General features: G+C 29.4%; 2 protein-coding genes across 2 annotated transcripts in view; one reads left to right on the forward strand and one right to left on the reverse strand.

Moving 5' to 3' along the window:
- Nucleotides 1-2,701: 2,701 nt before the first annotated feature.
- LOC111635884 (glycine receptor subunit alpha-2-like) overlaps nucleotides 2,702-20,506 on the reverse strand; it is a 31,206-nt gene continuing 13,401 nt past the window's right edge. Inside the window, exons 3-9 of the mRNA XM_023381006.1 lie at nucleotides 16,811-16,851; nucleotides 7,502-7,509; nucleotides 5,566-5,795; nucleotides 5,406-5,488; nucleotides 4,372-4,506; nucleotides 3,852-4,213; nucleotides 2,702-3,069 (exon numbers count right to left, since the gene is read on the reverse strand). Of these exons, the coding sequence (XP_023236774.1) occupies nucleotides 2,887-3,069; nucleotides 3,852-4,213; nucleotides 4,372-4,506; nucleotides 5,406-5,488; nucleotides 5,566-5,795; nucleotides 7,502-7,509; nucleotides 16,811-16,851 (1,042 nt within the window). The 3' untranslated portion in view covers nucleotides 2,702-2,886. The remainder of the gene's footprint in view (nucleotides 3,070-3,851; nucleotides 4,214-4,371; nucleotides 4,507-5,405; nucleotides 5,489-5,565; nucleotides 5,796-7,501; nucleotides 7,510-16,810; nucleotides 16,852-20,506) is intronic.
- On the forward strand, nucleotides 15,320-16,240 carry LOC111635883. Its single transcript, XM_023381005.1, has 4 exons — nucleotides 15,320-15,437; nucleotides 15,509-15,572; nucleotides 15,689-15,865; nucleotides 15,940-16,240. The coding sequence occupies exons 1-4, from the start codon at nucleotides 15,424-15,426 to the stop codon at nucleotides 16,216-16,218; spliced, it is 534 nt and encodes a 177-aa protein (XP_023236773.1). The 5' UTR covers nucleotides 15,320-15,423; the 3' UTR covers nucleotides 16,219-16,240.

The following is a 20,506-nucleotide window of genomic DNA, read 5'->3' on the forward strand; positions in this document are numbered from 1 at the left end:
GCTATAATGTAAAGGTTAACTATTTCACTATCGTTACTTTTTGCCCAGCGAAGCGGGTCCTTGCAGCTAGATTCTAGATTACTTAGAAAAACAGTCTTTTATATATAAAAAAATCTATATTACATACAAATGTACGAACAAATAAAAACCCAGCGAAGCGGGGTCCTTGCAGCTAGTGTAATATAATATACCCATATATCGGACCCATATGAAAGAGAGGAGCAGCTCAAAACTATTACAGCACAAACCATACAATACGGTTCTTCAAGGAATATCATTAGGAGCCATAGTAAAAATCTAGACTAATGGCAGCAAGTATCGGGAATGTTTTTTATATCACTTACGAACCACTGATTTAACCACTGTGGCCACAAAACGACATATTACCACCCGCATAAATGAGCAACAAAGTTTTATAACCAGGAGCCTAAACACCAACGTCTTAACCATCTATGCCAGTGACCCTGAAATCGAGGTACTTTGATACTACCCAAACTGTATACCTCACACAATAGAACTCGACTCAGATTTTTGAAGCTGTTACAAATATAATACAAAGCCGCTACGATAAACGCAGCCATTAATTTCATTAGCTTGGATGCTTATTTTACTTCATAATGATGCGGTCTAAGGCATCCAGTCCACCGATCAACGAGCCTGCATATTTCAAATTGAGGCATTCATCTGGTGCGATTCGAATTTAGAATGTTAAAATTAAATCCCGCTTCATCAATGAATATTGTTTTTTGTTACGCTTGCGGAGAATTTCGAACAACATGTAATATATAGGGGAAGGTGGGACAAGATGAGAACGTCAAGGTTTGAAGAGTCATAAGATGACAACCACTTTGATGAGAACGATAATTTTTTTTTATTCTCAGCAACTACAACATTTGATAATATATAATACAAAATTTAATTTTTGAAAAACGTTTTTAAAAACAAGAAAATTTAATATTTTAAAATTACATGTAAATGCACCATCTTGCCCCATCCGTGGGGTAAGATGAGAAAATATTGTTAAAACATGGAAAACGTTCTTACTTCCAAACAATGAGAGCGATTCGGACGTTTACTCGTACCATGATCTCTTTTGAGGTTGACATTTAGTTCCCCAAATAACAGCTATATGAAAGCACGTAAACCACGAATAAACAGACGTCCCCGTCTTACCCCATGGCCCCATTTTGCACCACTTTCCCCTACATTTACAGTTGCATGCATGTGCGGGCGAACATCCATGTGTGCGTGCATCTGTGTAATCTATACGTGCGCGTGCATGCATTTGTGAATGAACAAGATACTTCAAACTATAATAACTACTTGTAGCGTAGTAATGTAGAGTATTTTAGTTATGGGATATTATTGATAATTTCAAATATACTAGGTAATCTTAATTAAAGTAAATTCCTCTATTCAACTCTGTTCAGATAAATATTTAGCAGCCCGAATGTACCAAATCTGGTATAGCAACGTTTCAAAACACGGGGACATTTCCGTACATAGAAATTAGTACAAAAATTCACCATTATGGAACGTTTGGTTTTCCTTGTACAAGCACACGTGTTATCGTTGAAGATGTTACTAAAACTACTGTTGAACAGTCAATCAATAATGTTGTTCGCTCCAGAAGAGCAAGTGCTGTGTTATGGCAGTTGAGTATATCCTATGGCACGTAGTGTGTACAGTACTTGTAGTCAATGTTCTCTCTAAGCTGCGCGGCTGCGCGGTCGCGCGCTACTCAAATTGTTGCCGCGCACGAGAATTTGTGCCGCACAGGCGAGCATGCACACCTATTTGAATTGTTGTTTACTTATTTCTCACTCTGTCTGCAACATGATTATTGCTGAGTATATTTCGATTAAATATATCAAATCATTGACAAAAGATAATATTTCGTATAAAAGTATGTTTTAAAATAAATTTTAATCTCTACTTTATAATTAATTATTTTAATTTGTTTAGAAAAAAATAAGATTTATATATATATGCTCAGCAAAATTTTTTTGCTCGGAATCTGCTCAGCAAATTTTTTTGCTCAGAGAAGTACTGAGAAAGTTGATATATTATTATCCGTATAAGCTAAAATCATCAGTGTTTGTCGCCGAACAACCTTTATATTGAGTTTCCTTGCCAAAATGGAAATGGATGTGTCGGAACTATGAAAGAGCCTGTGGAGATACGAGACATATTTTTACATCAGTGAAACGTAACTTCCCCTGTGGGCTACGAAAAACCCTTGTTTTTCAGCGGGTTCTATTGCATTCGCTTAAAGTTATAGCTTGGTAGGAATTCACAACTATATTTATCCTTGGACTATTCTTTGAAGAAGTTAATCCCAATGGATCTGTAACATGCTATGTGACAGCTCACATACAGTATACCGAGAGATGCTCAACACTTTTGTCGTACCTCAACTTCAACAGTGACAATAATTTTTAATACAAACAGTTTTTGAAACAACAATTCCTCGATAACACAGCGATTAGTTGTGAACTTCTAAAGTCTGGCCAACCTATTCTCTNAATATTTCTAATTAATTTAGCAATTTTTATGAAATATTTGAAGTATTTTTTTTATGTTCTATCAATTTTTAATTAAATTTACAGTTTAATTATAATATAGATAATTTTCAAATATTTTTTAAAATAAAAATATACAAAGTTAAGATACTTGAAACAGAAAATAATATAGGCTAAATTTTAAAAATAAATAAAATTATAAAATATTCCTAATTTTTTTTATTGTAAAAAGTAGAAAATCATTTAAATAAATGTTTTTTGTACTGATAGCATTTGTTTATGTAGGATTCATATTCTTTAACTGTATTTAAATTGTACGTTATCGAGAAACGGAAGAAGGTAATTTTTTGAATTTTTTTTCAATTTAATCGTCGGGTACGTACAGATAATACGGCCAATAAATAGCATTGAAAATGAAGAATAACAAAGGGAAGAGGATTCTACAGACTCTGTCCACCATCATGGCTCTCTTCACATTGCGAGCTAATTCATTGGATGCATTTGCCTTCTCTGCCAAGTCGTTATTAATTGGAATCTTTTTCGTTCTCTAAGGAAAAAAGATTAAATTAAACTCAAAGGATTTATTACTACAAACAAATTTCATTATTTTCATCGACAGTTTCGAAAATTGATTAAGAATTTGCCTTTGTTTTGTTGTCGCCTTTTCTCATTCACGCGCCATTAATAAAGTTCTTTTGTATTTTTGAATAAATTTTTTTTATGTAATTAATAAAGAAATGTAAAGCAAAATGACTTTTTTCTAATAAAAAGACTATGCTTCACTTCACTTTATCGGTTTAAATACATTCGTAAATAGCATAAATGTGTGTGTAAATTGCTTACATATTAATAAAATACGTAAAATTCCTTATAAAATTTATATAGTTCATGTTTAAAAATGTCGACATTTTAAAATTTATCTTAAAATTATTTATATTTTTTATTCTTTAACAATATATGCCACTTAATTATTAACTAGGCCTATATTAATCCCAGTTTGATTTTATTAAGTAGTGAAATATGAAATAAATGCATAAATATGAAATATATACATGAAATAAGACCTGAACACAGAAATTCATTTCATAACTCCTAAATTAAGAATTAATTTATCATTTTTAAAAAATATTTTTTATATTTTTTTTGTGGTGAATGATGAAAGATTCAGTTACTCGAAAAAGTAACCATTAAATACTTTCCTATCAAATTACCGCTACATTTATCCTGGGAAGAAGAATGAATCTGGGAGAGAACCTTTTACTGTTGCTATAACGTGACTTTTATTATACATTAAATATTTAAAGCGACGTTTAAAAAACTTATACTTACTGCAAAAATATTTAAAGATCTTCTAAAATCTTCTGGACAGTGTTTACTTCTAGATAAATAATTAACTAAAGTGAACTCTAAGAGAGCACCGAATACCATCACCGAACAAGTTCCTATCCAGACATCGATGGCTTTCACGTAAGATACAGGAGGAAGTTGAGTTCTTACACCGGAAGCGACCGTGGTTAACGTCAGCAAAGTAGTCACTCCCAACGTCACTCTGGCGGGTGTGGCGTCGACGTTCAACCAAAATGATACCCAAGAAATCATGACTATTAAGAACGTCGGAAGATAAGTTTGTATCAAATGATATCCGTTCTGACGTTCCAATCTGAAGGTTGCATTCAGGAAACTAAAAGCACCTTTAAATAAACGAAACGTCTTTAGCCACTAATCCTAAAATTATTAATATATTAAACGCGCATTAGTATATGTTATATATTTATTCAAGGTCTTTACTATTATTTTTTAGTTCCTTGCGGATTAATTACTAAAGTCTATGATTTTAGAAAACTCAAACCTGTATCTATATGTCTAGTAAAATTATCGTATTTATAACTTATAAGGTTGAATTCGGGTAATTCTATAGGTGATTCTATTACAATTGGCGTTTTTCTATCCCATTGAATCTCCACTTGATCTACTGTTTGTGCATCTAAAAGAATGGAAAATTATACAATAATTAAAATAAAAACAAAAATATATAGACTATATATTTATCTATCAGACAGAAGATATTTTAAACATTTGATAATAATTTAAGTAAATTTTTCAAAATTATAATTAATACAAGTTTATTATTATTATAGCCACATATACAATAATTTCTAGTTAACGAATATAATTTTGAAGTATTTATTATTTTGATTAGAGATTTACTACTTAAACAAAAGGAATGGATTGTTGCCAAACACGTATAACACTCATCTAAACAGAAAAAAAACAACGTTAAAGAAAGGATCATTAGCAAATAATAAAGCTGTTAACAGTGTGAATAGATTGCAGCTACATAATATAACAAAAATAGTTAGGAAAACATCCTCATTACATTTATTTTTATTCATCCCTTAAGGCGCATCATTTGCAAGAAGCAAATTAAATGGATAATAAATGTATTGTTTGATTATTGTAAACTATAAATGAACTGAATTTTAGTTAAGGCATTCAGAAACAATTCGTAGCTTAATTTATTGAGAATCGAGTCAAAGCCACGAAAGTGAACAATGTCGAGAAATTGTTTGCAAAGTCAAAGACGATTTAACAAATATATTCGATTGTTAATTATATTAATTCGTAGATTCTTGAGTTTTCAGAGGACCAATTAAATAGATGCATAAGCATGAATCGACGTCTCGCCGAATTATCGTCAATTAATCCTCCATGCCATCGAATCGATTGCACTTACACTTATTAACATATTCGTGTAATGGAATTTAATGACTAGTTTAGCAATGTTTCCCCCCTTTAAATCCGATTATATATAAACAAACTCTATGCAAAATTGAAAAATTATGAACGTATAAATTTAAAATAGGACAAACAAACGTAACTTACAAGGTCCCACTACTAAGTGGCAATTTTGAGTATCTAGAGGATAGTGACGAAACGACATGTGACAAGCCAGTCTTAATGTTAATCTAGAACATAAATCATACGTTAATTAAATTTCTTTTTTTAACTAGTTACGTAATAAATACAATTTTCTGTACTATACCTCATGCTGTACAAGACTCTTCCGTCTGGATCCATTTTGATGAGACGATTAGGTACTGTCACTTTATGAAAACTGGCTTTTTTGACGTTACGGAAGAACAAGTCGGGTTTCCATATTTTATCGACTAGATCTTCCCCATTTAGCGTAACCGTACTATTTATTCCAAACTGTGCCAGATTCAACCTCTGGTCTTGCCAAGCTTGTCGTAAATAGATATCCATGCTGTATTCCTAGAATTACACAAAAGATAATTAAATAAGACATGATTCTTGTGTGTTAGGACAACCTAAAAAACACCACAGAAACGTTACGTAACAGATACAAATAAGAAAATTCGTTTATTCTAATGAATTCACAAGAACGTCTCAACATTGTCTTTCCTAATAGAAACTAATTAATATTCATTATCTACTAGTTGTAATAATAGTGTTGTGTGATCATTTAAGGTGAAAGGTCGCCGACCAATTATATAAGGGTTTTTGCTTTCCCATAATAAATTATGATTAAGCTGAGACGGACGTTATTACTTCTTTAAATATAGTCATTGAAAAATTGTAATTATCTTTCTCTTAATTAATACACGCAAATTTTATGAAATGTAGGACCTAATAATTTGAATGTTTTTAAGTTATATATTTCTTTAGTTTCATACGTAATAAAATACTATATTTACATTTCACTTTGTGAAATTTTTCATAAATATTTCTTTTAAAAATCGTGAGAAAATATCTCTCCTAGATAAGTATCATAGAAAATTTTAGGAATTTTCTATAAGATAAATTTCTCAAAAATTTTTTATGAGAAATTTTCTAGGAGTTTCCTAAATTTTCTAAAAGTTTTCTAGAAAATTTTACGAATTTAGGAATTATCTATTAGAATTTTTAATTTTTAAATCATTTTAAAAATTTCTCATAATTTTTTTACATAATTTAAATGTATCTATAACATAAATTATCTAAAGATTATTTAAACTGTATTCGTTATATGAATTTCTAGTTTAAAATGAGAATATAAATAATATTAATAACCTAATTTCAAAATTCAAAATTGTCCAATAAAAATCAACAGGAAATGATGTCAAAAAGTTTTAAAATTTTAAAACTTCTCTTCAAGATACAAAATCCTAAAAGCCTTAATACGTTAATACGTCATACAGAATACATTTTATTGCAATGTTATCCTAATTCCAAAACACAATACATTTAGGCCTATTACTTGTTTGTTTATAATCCTGTTCATATCTCATCTTAAAATGTATGCATACATAGATTCAAATAGAAAAAAAATTGATTTATATTGTATATAATGCTAAGCATAAAATTCTGATATGGCATACAAGAATTAAGATTGAAAACGTGTAGAATATCATCGATATATTTCAATAAAACGAAACGAAATAGTTTCTGCGAAATGTCGATATCATTTACCACCTCATATTACTTTAGTAATCTTACCAAATATTGGTACTAAAGGCGCGAACTATCACCTTAACTCCTGTTTTATAGCTTGTTTTATGACTGTCGACGACAAAGTCTAGACATTCCTACACCTCACCATTTTTACATTGCTTCCTATAATACTTTTATTATTATTATTATTATTATTATTATTATTATTAAAAATAATTCTATCTACAGTTTAATTCGACTCATTTTTACGAGCGAAATCGTTATAATTTGTATAACACGCGATCATGCAATCTACCTTTTAAGTTTGCCGTCTTAAGAACTGCTAATTTACATGTAAAATATGATCCTAAATTATAAAATTCTATTTTTGTGCTTCGATATTTTTGTATCTTTATAAAATAGGACTCCATACGTACGCTCCAACGTTTCGAACTCTATTGTCTGTAACGTGGCATATATAACATTTCACCGAGACTTTATTAGGTTGTTTGACGTAGACTTTGATTTTAAATCAATATGTATATAACTAAATTATCTCGAATAATTTTTAAATATGTATAATTAGTTAGAAGGTATCGGCGAAAATTAAAAAAAAAAAAAAAAAGCATTCTTAGAGACAAGTTACGTGACGTTGGACGAGTGCCAAACGAGTAGCAGTTTTACTAGAATGGCACCCACGTGACCCTCTTCAGATTTTTTTTCATATTTTCGACAATTCAACAAATTCTATTCGTTACAAGATTTAAAATTATTTAAAAACTTTGAAGCAGACAAACAAAAATTTCATTATTTACATTTTGCAAATTGTACAATATTCTATACTCTTTAAGGATTTTACATTATATACTTCTTGTGTTGAGTTTTTTGTCATAAGATACAGTATATAGGTCATATTTTATTTTCTGTTTCTTGGTAAAAGAATGTAAATATTTAATTTTACATTTAATATGAACGAAAATTATATATTTAAAAATAATTCCAATCTAGACTTTATATTTAAAACATATACTGTAAATATATTTTATCTGTTTATCTGTTTTCTCTTCTAGGGTAGCTGAGAAAATTATAATAACACAAAATTATCCTTTGATAATATCAATTTAATCTGCGTAAAGAAAAAGAAAGGGGAAAAAGAGAAAGAGGGGAAGAACAATTAAAATATTTGTCACATTTGTCTTTTTACTTTTCTCTATTTACTAATATATTAAACTTAAAAATCACCAGGAAAAAATCTTTTAATCATGATGTTTAATTGAAAAAATAAGCTTAAATGTTTTTTCTTCTGAATAAAGTTTGTTTGTTGATAAAGAAAATATTTAAAAATTAATTTTTCAAATAAATTGTGAGATCTACGAGAATATTTAACGGTAATACAATTGTCTACGTCTTATTTTCTTCATCTCTCAAATATTTTTATATCTGAAATCTTAAAGTTTACGTAGGAAAATATGTTTAATTAATTATTAAAGAATTTACCATTTACATAATTTGGTAATAGAATAACCTAAACATTGTAACTACAATATATATATATATATATATATATATTTTACTATCTCTCTCGCGTTATCATTCTCAACATTATTTTTAGTAAGATTTAGTACAATAAACGTAGGAATAACACTATAATTAATTTTAAAAAAAGTGAATGCGTTAGAAAATATGTGGGGAAAGGTGGAACAAGATGAGAACGTCAAGGTTTGAAGAGTCATAAGATGACAACCACTTTGATGAGAACGATAATTTTTTTTTATTCTCAGCAACTACAACATTTGATAATATATAATACAAAATTTAATTTTTGAAAAACGTTTTTAAAAACAAGAAAATTTAATATTTTAAAATTACATGTAAATGCACCAGCTTGCCCCATCCGTGGGGTAAGATGAGAAAATATTGTTAAAACATGGAAAACGTTCTTACTTCCAAACAATGAGAGCGATTCGGACGTTTACTCGTACCATGATCTCTTTTGAGGTTGACATTTAGTTCCCCAAATAACAGCTATATGAAAGCACGTAAACCACGAATAAACAGACGTCCCCGTCTTACCCCATGGCCCCATTTTGCACCACTTTCCCCTACATTTACAGTTGCATGCATGTGCGGGCGAACATCCATGTGTGCGTGCATCTGTGTAATCTATACGTGCGCGTGCATGCATTTGTGAATGAACAAGATACTTCAAACTATAATAACTACTTGTAGCGTAGTAATGTAGAGTATTTTAGTTATGGGATATTATTGATAATTTCAAATATACTAGGTAATCTTAATTAAAGTAAATTCCTCTATTCAACTCTGTTCAGATAAATATTTAGCAGCCGAATGTACCAAATCTGGTATAGCAACGTTTCAAAACACGGGGACATTTCCGTACATAGAAATTAGTACAAAAATTCACCATTATGGAACGTTTGGTTTTCCTTGTACAAGCACACGTGTTATCGTTGAAGATGTTACTAAAACTACTGTTGAACAGTCAATCAATAATGTTGTTCGCTCCAGAAGAGCAAGTGCTGTGTTATGGCAGTTGAGTATATCCTATGGCACGTAGTGTGTACAGTACTTGTAGTCAATGTTCTCTCTAAGCTGCGCGGCTGCGCGGTCGCGCGCTACTCAAATTGTTGCCGCGCACGAGAATTTGTGCCGCACAGGCGAGCATGCACACCTATTTGAATTGTTGTTTACTTATTTCTCACTCTGTCTGCAACATGATTATTGCTGAGTATATTTCGATTAAATATATCAAATCATTGACAAAAGATAATATTTCGTATAAAAGTATGTTTTAAAATAAATTTTAATCTCTACTTTATAATTAATTATTTTAATTTGTTTAGAAAAAAATAAGATTTATATATATATGCTCAGCAAAATTTTTTTGCTCGGAATCTGCTCAGCAAATTTTTTTGCTCAGAGAAGTACTGAGAAAGTTGATATATTATTATCCGTATAAGCTAAAATCATCAGTGTTTGTCGCCGAACAACCTTTATATTGAGTTTCCTTGCCAAAATGGAAATGGATGTGTCGGAACTATGAAAGAGCCTGTGGAGATACGAGACATATTTTTACATCAGTGAAACGTAACTTCCCCTGTGGGCTACGAAAAACCCTTGTTTTTCAGCGGGTTCTATTGCATTCGCTTAAAGTTATAGCTTGGTAGGAATTCACAACTATATTTATCCTTGGACTATTCTTTGAAGAAGTTAATCCCAATGGATCTGTAACATGCTATGTGACAGCTCACATACAGTATACCGAGAGATGCTCAACACTTTTGTCGTACCTCAACTTCAACAGTGACAATAATTTTTAATACAAACAGTTTTTGAAACAACAATTCCTCGATAACACAGCGATTAGTTGTGAACTTCTAAAGTCTGGCCGACCTATTCTCTGAATCTTATCCGCAGGATTTTTGGTGAAGAGACACTTAAAACATGGTTATATACCGAGGGCAAGGTGCAAATTTGGCAGTCTCGAAAGACAGTATTACATTGCATGAGAAAAGATTAATATGTTGACCGTTCAAAATGAATTTTCAGACAGGAGACCACATTAAACAGCATCCCATACATCGCAAGATCTACGTATAGCATGAGTATCTTGCACAAATAAGATACAGTATTTATTATTTGCGGCGCCAAAAGTGCCATAGTAATAAGTCCTGATACTAACTAAATTCAGGATTCTTCCGCTTGTTCTGAATGTTGCCATATCAGATTTGTTTAATTTGAACTGCTAAATCTAATTATTTCTCTAGAAAGCCTTGATTCTTTTAATTACGATCATCAGATATATCAGAACTTATTCTCTTTGCAGAATTTCTTATTAAATCGTAATTTCCACTCATAAGGTTCTTACATCTTATTCTTTACTTAAAATATATAAATCAAAAATTAACTTATAGAATAATTGAATATATTTTTAGAAATGTATACTTAATTTTACTTCTTCTCGGGGTCTTTTTAATCTTTCTTTCTCTTTTTATACTGATTATTATATTATATTTATATTGATTTCATAATAATAAGTTTATAATCAAAGCCGATAATTCATATATAAGAAAAAAATAAAATGCCATAATTTAAACGCATTCTCATACTTTAAACACCACCTAATTGTATGGAAAGTGTTACGAAGACCTCGTAATGCTATAATTTCAGGATGTAACTTCCTTCTTAAAGCGATAAAATTTATATTTAGAGAAAGTTTAGATTCCTGACATTATAAACAAAAAAATTTTTTCGATTTCAGTTAGCTGGAAGAAAGAAAAAAATAATGTTTTTTTTTCTTTTTACGTGGCTTTTATTTCGAGTGGAAATGATTAAAACCATCAACCTCCAAAGAAATACTCGTAACATCAGCAAAATTCGATACTCGATTCTCCTAGATGAAACAATTTTCTATAGCTAAAAGTGTCGAATTTATTTGTCTGTTCTGTAATGTTTTATTCGAAAAAATAATATCTTTTACCGATTCTAAAAAAATGCATTATCAAAATTACGATAATAAATATCAAGAAAAAACTGAATTCTTTCAAGTTTAGAAATATTATTTGAAAAATATGTAGCTTATTTGAATTATATACATTTAATAATTATACTAATAAATATTTTAATTATAATAATGTAATAAAAATTAGCCTATATTGTGTATAAATTCGTACAAGAGTTACAAAATAAATTATAAGAGTCAACTATCTTTCTAATATTCCATTTTTTAAAGTAAATTTTTTAAAATTATTTCGAATTATTAAAATTTCAAAGAATTTATAAAATATTTATACGCGAGAATATATTTGATCAGTTCAAATTATAGCATGATATTAGCAATTCATGTACTAGATGACCGCAATTTACAGATTTCTTCTCTCATCATAAACGATTCCGGGTTCGAATTCGCTTTGAATTCACATAATTTTGAATAAATAATTTAAATTAAAGCTTCGTTCTTTCATCTTCATGATCGAAGGCAAACTTATTGAACACTTGTCACACTCTCAATGGCACTTTTCAATTTTATCCATTCAGATTGTCTGTTAAATGTAAAGCAAATGGTAATTGGTTAAGTTCTAACTCTTTATTCTTGGTGAATACCTCCATTAATGTAGCATTTAAAATAAAATAAAATATTCTTAAACCTCTTAATTGTTATCACACTCTTTTCTATTACTCGAACAAAGGAAAAAAACTGTTTGCTCTAGCATAACTTTACTGCTATAGCAAACAGTTTGTCAAACTTTACAATTTAATAATTAATATTTAATAATAAGGACAGAGTGAGCAGAGAATGTTCATAAACATCTAGTGGAGACGATTCTTAAATAATAGACTATTGTTCATGTTTAGAAAATATTCTCGTAAATTATAATAAATACCTTTAATTCTTTAAAATTTTTTTATGAAAAAATTTTAATTAAACTTAGTTTATAAAATACTACTTCATAAATATTCCTCGAAATTAAATTTGTACTTTATAAAAGCAAAACATACTTTTTTCTTTATTTTTTTGCACTTCTTAATGACAATTTTCTAAAATATTAACTGGTAAATGGCTTAAATATTGTTCGATTAATCATTGAAATAATTAAGCAAAATAACTAATTTAAGCGATAAAAAATATAGAAATAAATTTAAAAAATTTTATTTATCTCATATTTTAATATAAAATTAACTCGATTTTCCAAACATCTATACTTTTATTTAGCAGGAATATCGATTTCCAGCGAAGAATAATTCAGAAATAATTTGTTTAATCTTTATAAACACAATTTTAATTCTGTATTTAATGAATATACACATTAATCTGAAAATGTTAACTAATTATAATTAAATCTCCACCCCGCTTGGACTTTTGATGATAACAAAATGAGTAAAATATTATTTTAAAGGTAAGTAAAATCTTTCCTCGTCTTTAATTTTAAATACAGTAAAAATCGACAATTTTAAAGAAGAGCGTGTAATAATTAACTTAATAAGAAATACATTAAGACAATTTCGTGTTTAGATAATTACATAGAGAATAATTAAGTTGCAAATTCCAATTGTTCTCTACGGAATTATTAACCTAAGACATACGAAACTCGCATTAACATTGTAATAAATTAGTCGGTTGTTACATTACTATTATTATCGGTGTTATGATAAAACAGCTGTGTACGCGCATTCAAAACGCTTATTATATCGTGATACGTCCGTTTGTCTGCTGAAATAATGTAAATTAATTGGAAGATTGATGTGAAATATAAAATATTTTCGCATCTCGTCTTTAAATTTGAAACCCTAATAGCTTGTTTAACCTGTATTTCAGGTAAAATTACGACGGGTCTGTTGTACTGTATATTCTAGTAAAGTAGAATTAATAATGGATTACATATAATAGTAACTTATAACTACAATTTATCAAAATTGGTGTAAATATTTTGCCTAAAATCAATTAAGAAATAAAATTCTGAGGGTAAAATTCTCTAAATAGAATCGAACGAGTCTGGAATCAAACTTCCGGTCTGGAATCTTTTATATCAAATGTTCTATAAAGTTCTGTAAATTTTTGGTATTCTTATAGAACACCAAAAATTTATCTTTATAAAGTTGATTTTTAAAAATATTTCTCATTTTTTAAAATATGTATCTTTCCATCTAATTCTTGTAAAATTCTCTTCCTTTTATCAGTATTTAAATTTCCGTTACAACATGCTTCATTGGCTCTTTTATATTTAAGTTGTGTTCTTAAATAATTACCTTTACTTCTTTCATATCAAGAGCGATAACAATTCCCAACGGATTCTCTTAAAAATCAAAATTTTCTTCATTTTATATTTTCAAAACAAAACTACTTTTTCATAAATTTTAAAAGAAAAAAAATTGAAGCATTGAAATCTTTCTGATAAAAGTAATTTCGATATTCTCGATTCCTTTTCTTGTACAGCATATTCACGATTTTTACATTTCTTTTATTGTTACTTTCAAATGTGAAATATTACAGAATATAAATAAGTGATTTTATAACTTATTTTATTTATAAATTTCTTGCAGTTCTTTCATGGTTACTTTTATTTNATTTATACGCGAGAATATATTTGATCAGTTCAAATTATAGCATGATATTAGCAATTCATGTACTAGATGACCGCAATTTACAGATTTCTTCTCTCATCATAAACGATTCCGGGTTCGAATTCGCTTTGAATTCACATAATTTTGAATAAATAATTTAAATTAAAGCTTCGTTCTTTCATCTTCATGATCGAAGGCAAACTTATTGAACACTTGTCACACTCTCAATGGCACTTTTCAATTTTATCCATTCAGATTGTCTGTTAAATGTAAAGCAAATGGTAATTGGTTAAGTTCTAACTCTTTATTCTTGGTGAATACCTCCATTAATGTAGCATTTAAAATAAAATAAAATATTCTTAAACCTCTTAATTGTTATCACACTCTTTTCTATTACTCGAACAAAGGAAAAAAACTGTTTGCTCTAGCATAACTTTACTGCTATAGCAAACAGTTTGTCAAACTTTACAATTTAATAATTAATATTTAATAATAATAAAAAAAGTTGGCAATGTTGTTGCTGGACTTTTTCGGCATTCTTTATGTTTTCATTTCTAATTATTACTATCATTACCTTCAAGTCTTCAGATTAGTTCAAGAGATATTAAGAGGGTGGCCCATATCTCCTGAACCAATGATCTGATTTTCCTGAAAATTTCTAAAAATATTTCCATTTAATACAGAAACCTCTCTACAAAATTTCAGATATTTTTGATGTAAAGCATAGGAGATATTAAGCTTTAGACTAGGTGATAAAAATCTTGTCCCCCCCACACTCTAACATCCATACACACAGAAAAATCTCACAACTTCATCGCATTTCTCGAATTTTCAAGATTTCTGAATCCAACAATGTCTCGGGGTCATTTTTGGAAATCTTGGGGTGAATTTTTCAATCTTGGGGGTCATTTATTGACCGGTTGTCATACGGTTTCCTTCTGTTNCTATAGTTTTGCAGAGAAATTTGGTACTACGAGATTGATGCTATTCAATTTTATTAGTTAAAGAGGGTGTGAAGTGATAGAAATGTCGTGTGTCATATCTCGAAAAGGGTGGGGCCTGACAAAGATCTACATCGTTATTCTTATCTTATAAAACTTATTTATACCCAGAAAATTAACTTTTTCGACAATTTATAATAAATTGTTTTATATTTTTTATATAAAAAATTTTCAATAAAATATTATAAGAGATTGTAAGTTAAGAAACTCCTTATTAGATTTTAACTTTTTCTCACGCACAAAATTTCATTAAATCAGAAAAACATTAATTTTAATGTCATTTTTTCAAGAATGTTGTCGATGTAACAATTTCCAATTGTTTCAATTGTTGAAGCGAAATAAAGCGTTATTTGGAAAGTATTCGTTTGCGAATTTCTAGTGAAAAAATGATGAGAGAAAGGTAAATTTAATCAAAAGTAATGATTACGAATGACATTTCTTTCATATTTATTTAAAATTTCATCAATTTAGTTATAATAGACGTGATGGCGCTGAACCCGACGGTCAGCAAAATCAGAATTATTGGATTAATAATGTAAGTTATTTCAATATCATCGATGAATTTTTTATTAAAAGTCAATTAACAAGTCTTTACTCGATTTTGAAATATGCATTAAGAGTAACAAATATTATTATTTTGATTTTCCGTAGAGTTTCTATGACTTGCCCGCCAATGAGTGTTTCTCCGCTTACAAAGGAGATTCATCATTTGAGGTGAACAAACCTAAGAGAGATTTAAAGATAGGAGGATTTAAACACTTTTTCAAAAGTGTATTTTGTAAACTGTTGCGCTGTTGTTGCGTAAAAGGAGAAACTTCCGATTCACCGGTAACACTCGAGTTTCTTTGTTTTCTCTGTTTTTCAATTAACGAACTTTGAACCAAAATATTTTATAATCGTAGAAGTGCGAATTGGAGGATTTTCAATCTGGACTTGAACGTCTAAACAACACTAAAGACAAGTACAAATTTCAAGAAATTGGTGAAGGATCTTTTGGCACAGTGTATGTGGGTCGGTGTAAAAGTTCCGACAAAGCAATCGCTGTCAAAGCCATCAAGAAACGACGGTTTTTCCTAAAGCAGGTATACATTGTTTTCCATAATCTTTCTATCTACAAACGATACAATGTCTGTAACGACATTGGTAGAATCCAAGAATGTACTACTTTATTTTATCTTTGAAGTGTGTACACATGACTGAAAAAACACAGTTCATTTATATAATAATGTTGTTGTTAATACTTTTCAAAAATATTCTATAAAAAACTAATACAGTCGAACCTCTAATAACGGACTCCTCTAAATCGCGGCCATTTTTTCAGGAACGTTTAACAAAAATGCACACAAAATAACCTCCAAAGAATGGCCACTCCAAGGACAGCCATGCATTATATTTTCATCAATGGTCGTTGTTCAGAGGTTTGATTGTATCTTATTTACAAATTTTACTACTTCATCCAGTACAAATCTACCAGCTTACAGTTAATATAATTATAATAATTACATTTTTTCGTGTAACGTAGAGTAACGTTTCAGAAGGATCGATCCAAGAATAATACAGAGAAATATCAAGAGATTAAAATTATTTGACAAGCGATAATCNTTTGTCGCCGAACAACCTTTATATTGAGTTTCCTTGCCAAAATGGAAATGGATGTGTCGGAACTATGAAAGAGCCTGTGGAGATACGAGACATATTTCTACATCAGTGAAACGTAACTGCCCCTGTGGGCTACGAAAAACCTTGTTTTTCAGCGGGTTCCATTGCATTCGCTTAAAGTTATAGCTTGGTAGGAATTCACAACTATATTTATCCTTGGACTATTCTTTGAAGAAGTTAGTCCCAATGGATCTGTAACATGCTACGTGACAGCTCACAGACAGTATACCGATAGATGCTCAACACTTTTGTCTACCTCAACTTCAACAGTGACAATAATTTTTAATACCAACAGTTTTTGAAACAACAATTCCTCGATAACACAGCGATTAGTTGTGAACTTCTAAAGTCTGGCCAACCTATTCTCTGAATCTTAATCCGCAGGATTTTTGGTGAAGAGACACTTAAAACATGGTTATATACCGAGGGACTTTGATTTTAAATCAATATGTATATAACTAAATTATCTCGAATAATTTTTAAATATGTATAATTAGTTAGAAGGTATCGGCGAAAATAAAAAAAAAAAAAAAAAAGCATTCTTAGAGACAAGTTACGTGACGTTGGACGAGTGCCAAACGAGTAGCAGTTTTACTAGAATGGCACCCACGTGACCCTCTTCAGATTTTTTTTCATATTTTCGACAATTCAACAAATTCTATTCGTTACAAGATTTAAAATTATTTAAAAACTTTGAAGCAGACAAACAAAAATTTCATTATTTACATTTTGCAAATTGTACAATATTCTATACTCTTTAAGGATTTTACATTATATACTTCTTGTGTTGAGTTTTTTGTCATAAGATACAGTATATAGGTCATATTTTATTTTCTGTTTCTTGGTAAAAGAATGTAAATATTTAATTTTACATTTAATATGAACGAAAATTATATATTTAAAAATAATTCCAATCTAGACTTTATATTTAAAACATATACTGTAAATATATTTTATCTGTTTATCTGTTTTCTCTTCTAGGGTAGCTGAGAAAATTATAATAACACAAAATTATCCTTTGATAATATCAATTTAATCTGCGTAAAGAAAAAGAAAGGGGAAAAAGAGAAAGAGGGGAAGAACAATTAAAACATTTGTCACATTTGTCTTTTTACTTTTCTCTATTTACTAATATATTAAGCTTAAAGATCACCAGGAAAAAATCTTTTAATCATGATGTTTAATTGAAAAAATAAGCTTAAATGTTTTTTCTTCTGAATAAAGTTTGTTTGTTGATAAAGAAAATATTTAAAAATTAATTTTTCAAATAAATTGTGAGATCTACGAGAATATTTAACGGTAATACAATTGTCTACGTCTTATTTTCTTCATCTCTCAAATATTTTTATATCTGAAATCTTAAAGTTTACGTAGGAAAATATGTTTAATTAATTATTAAAGAATTTACCATTTACATAATTTGGTAATAGAATAACCTAAACATTGTAACTACAATATATATATATATATATATATATATTTTACTATCTCTCTCGCGTTATCATTCTCAACATTATTTTTAGTAAGATTTAGTACAATAAACGTAGGAATAACACTATAATTAATTTTAAAAAAAGTGAATGCGTTAGAAAATATGTGGGGAAAGGTGGAACAAGATGAGAACGTCAAGGTTTGAAGAGTCATAAGATGACAACCACTTTGATGAGAACGATAATTTTTTTTTATTCTCAGCAACTACAACATTTGATAATATATAATACAAAATTTAATTTTTGAAAAACGTTTTTAAAAACAAGAAAATTTAATATTTTAAAATTACATGTAAATGCACCAGCTTGCCCCATCCGTGGGGTAAGATGANATTGAATTTACACCTAAAAACATAATAATTGATCAATTTTAATATCTAAAACAATCATTAATTATAATTAATTAATTTATAAGGTGATAATACGAAAGCAAATAATCGAAATTAATTCTTGTAAATCCTGATTTACGATTTAAATGTATTTAGAATTAGTGAATAAAAAAATAAATATTCATAATATTTAATTGAGTAAGTGTTTTCTCTAGTCTTTCGGTAGTGTATTAATGCTTATAAATGTGTCTAAGGCAAAAGGAAAGCTTTTCTTTAAAGAAAACAATCGTAAATTACTTCCCCCTTCTCTCTCTCTCTCTCTCTCTCTCTCTCTCTCTCTCTCANAAAATTAAAAATTTAATAATTATAAGATAATGATTAAAATTTAATGATTAAAATATTACTGATAATAATACTTTTATTCCGTTAGAGTAGTTGTAAATTAGTAGAATTATATTGTTAAAAATCGACGAAAAGAACACCAAGATACTAATTTGACATTATTACGTATCGACTATTTGTCACCATTAACGTGACACTGACACGCTATCCTACTCTATCATTGTAATTTCTAGTCACTGTAGATGCACTTACTGATCTTAATTACATATTTTCATAGAAACTTTATATTTCTAACATTCTCCCTCCTCTCGGATTCTTTCGCCCTATGTGTATGTGACAAAAAATCTCTCAGTCATGTATACATATGGTGAAAACAACCGGATGGTGAAGGACGAAACTCGAAATATTCAGAAAGACCTCTGAATAATTCCTGAGGATTTTCCTGAAGATCCCGATCCCCGCTTTGTGGGAATCCAAGGAACCAGGAATCGAATCCTTTTGAATTCGATCCCGAATCCCCCAAAGCAGCCAGCGATTTTACATTTTAACAAAAAAAAACAAAACAAAAGGTATAAAAGTTCACTTAATATTATCAAAATAAATATAGGGAGGTCCAAAATTNGGTAAGATGAGAAAATATTGTTAAAACATGGAAAACGTTCTTACTTCCAAACAATGAGAGCGATTCGGACGTTTACTCGTACCATGATCTCTTTTGAAGTTGACATTTAGTTCCCCAAATAACAGCTATATGAAAGCACGTAAACCACGAATAGACAGACGTCCCCGTCTTACCCCATGGTCCCATTTTGCACCACTTTCCCCTACATTTACAGTTGCATGCATGTGCGGGCGAACATCCATGTGTACGTGCATCTGTGTAATCTATATGCATTTGTGAATGAACAAGATACTTCAAACTATAATAACTATTTGTAGCGTAGTAATGTAGAGTATTTTAGTTATGGGATATTATTGATAATTTCAAATATACTAGGTAATCTTAATTAAAGTACAATTCCTCTATTCAACTCTGTTCAGATAAATATTTAGCAGCCCGAATGTACCAAATCTGGTATAGCAACATTTCAAAACACGGGGACATTTCCATACAAAGAAATTAGTACAAAACTTCACCATTATGGAACGTTTGGTTTTCTTTGTATAAGCACACGTGTTATCGTTGAAGATGTTACCAAAACTACTATTGAACAGTCAATCAATAATGTTGTTCGCTCCAGAAGAGCAAGTGCTGTGTTATGGCAGTTGAGTATATCCTATGGCACGTAGTGTGTACTCGTAGTCAATGTTCCCTCTAAGCTGCGCGACTGCGCGCACTGCTCAAATTGTTGCCGCGCACGAGAATTTATGTGCCGCGCAGGCGAGCATGCACACTGATTTGAATTGTTGTTTACTTATTTCTCACTCTGTCTGCAACATGATTATTGCTGAGTATATTTCGATTAAATATATCAAATCATTGACAAAAGATAATATTTCGTATAAAAGTATGTTTTAAAATAAATTTTAATCTCTACTTTATAATTAATTATTTTAATTTTTTTAGAAAAAAATAAGATTTATATATATATATATATATATATTTTAATCCTTTATAATTTTAATTATTTAATTGCTCCTTCCTCTCT

Source organism: Centruroides sculpturatus, unplaced genomic scaffold (genome assembly GCF_000671375.1).
Source record: "Centruroides sculpturatus isolate CEXI.00-Female unplaced genomic scaffold, Cexi_2.0 scaffold972, whole genome shotgun sequence".
NCBI classification, from domain to species: domain Eukaryota; kingdom Metazoa; phylum Arthropoda; class Arachnida; order Scorpiones; family Buthidae; genus Centruroides; species Centruroides sculpturatus.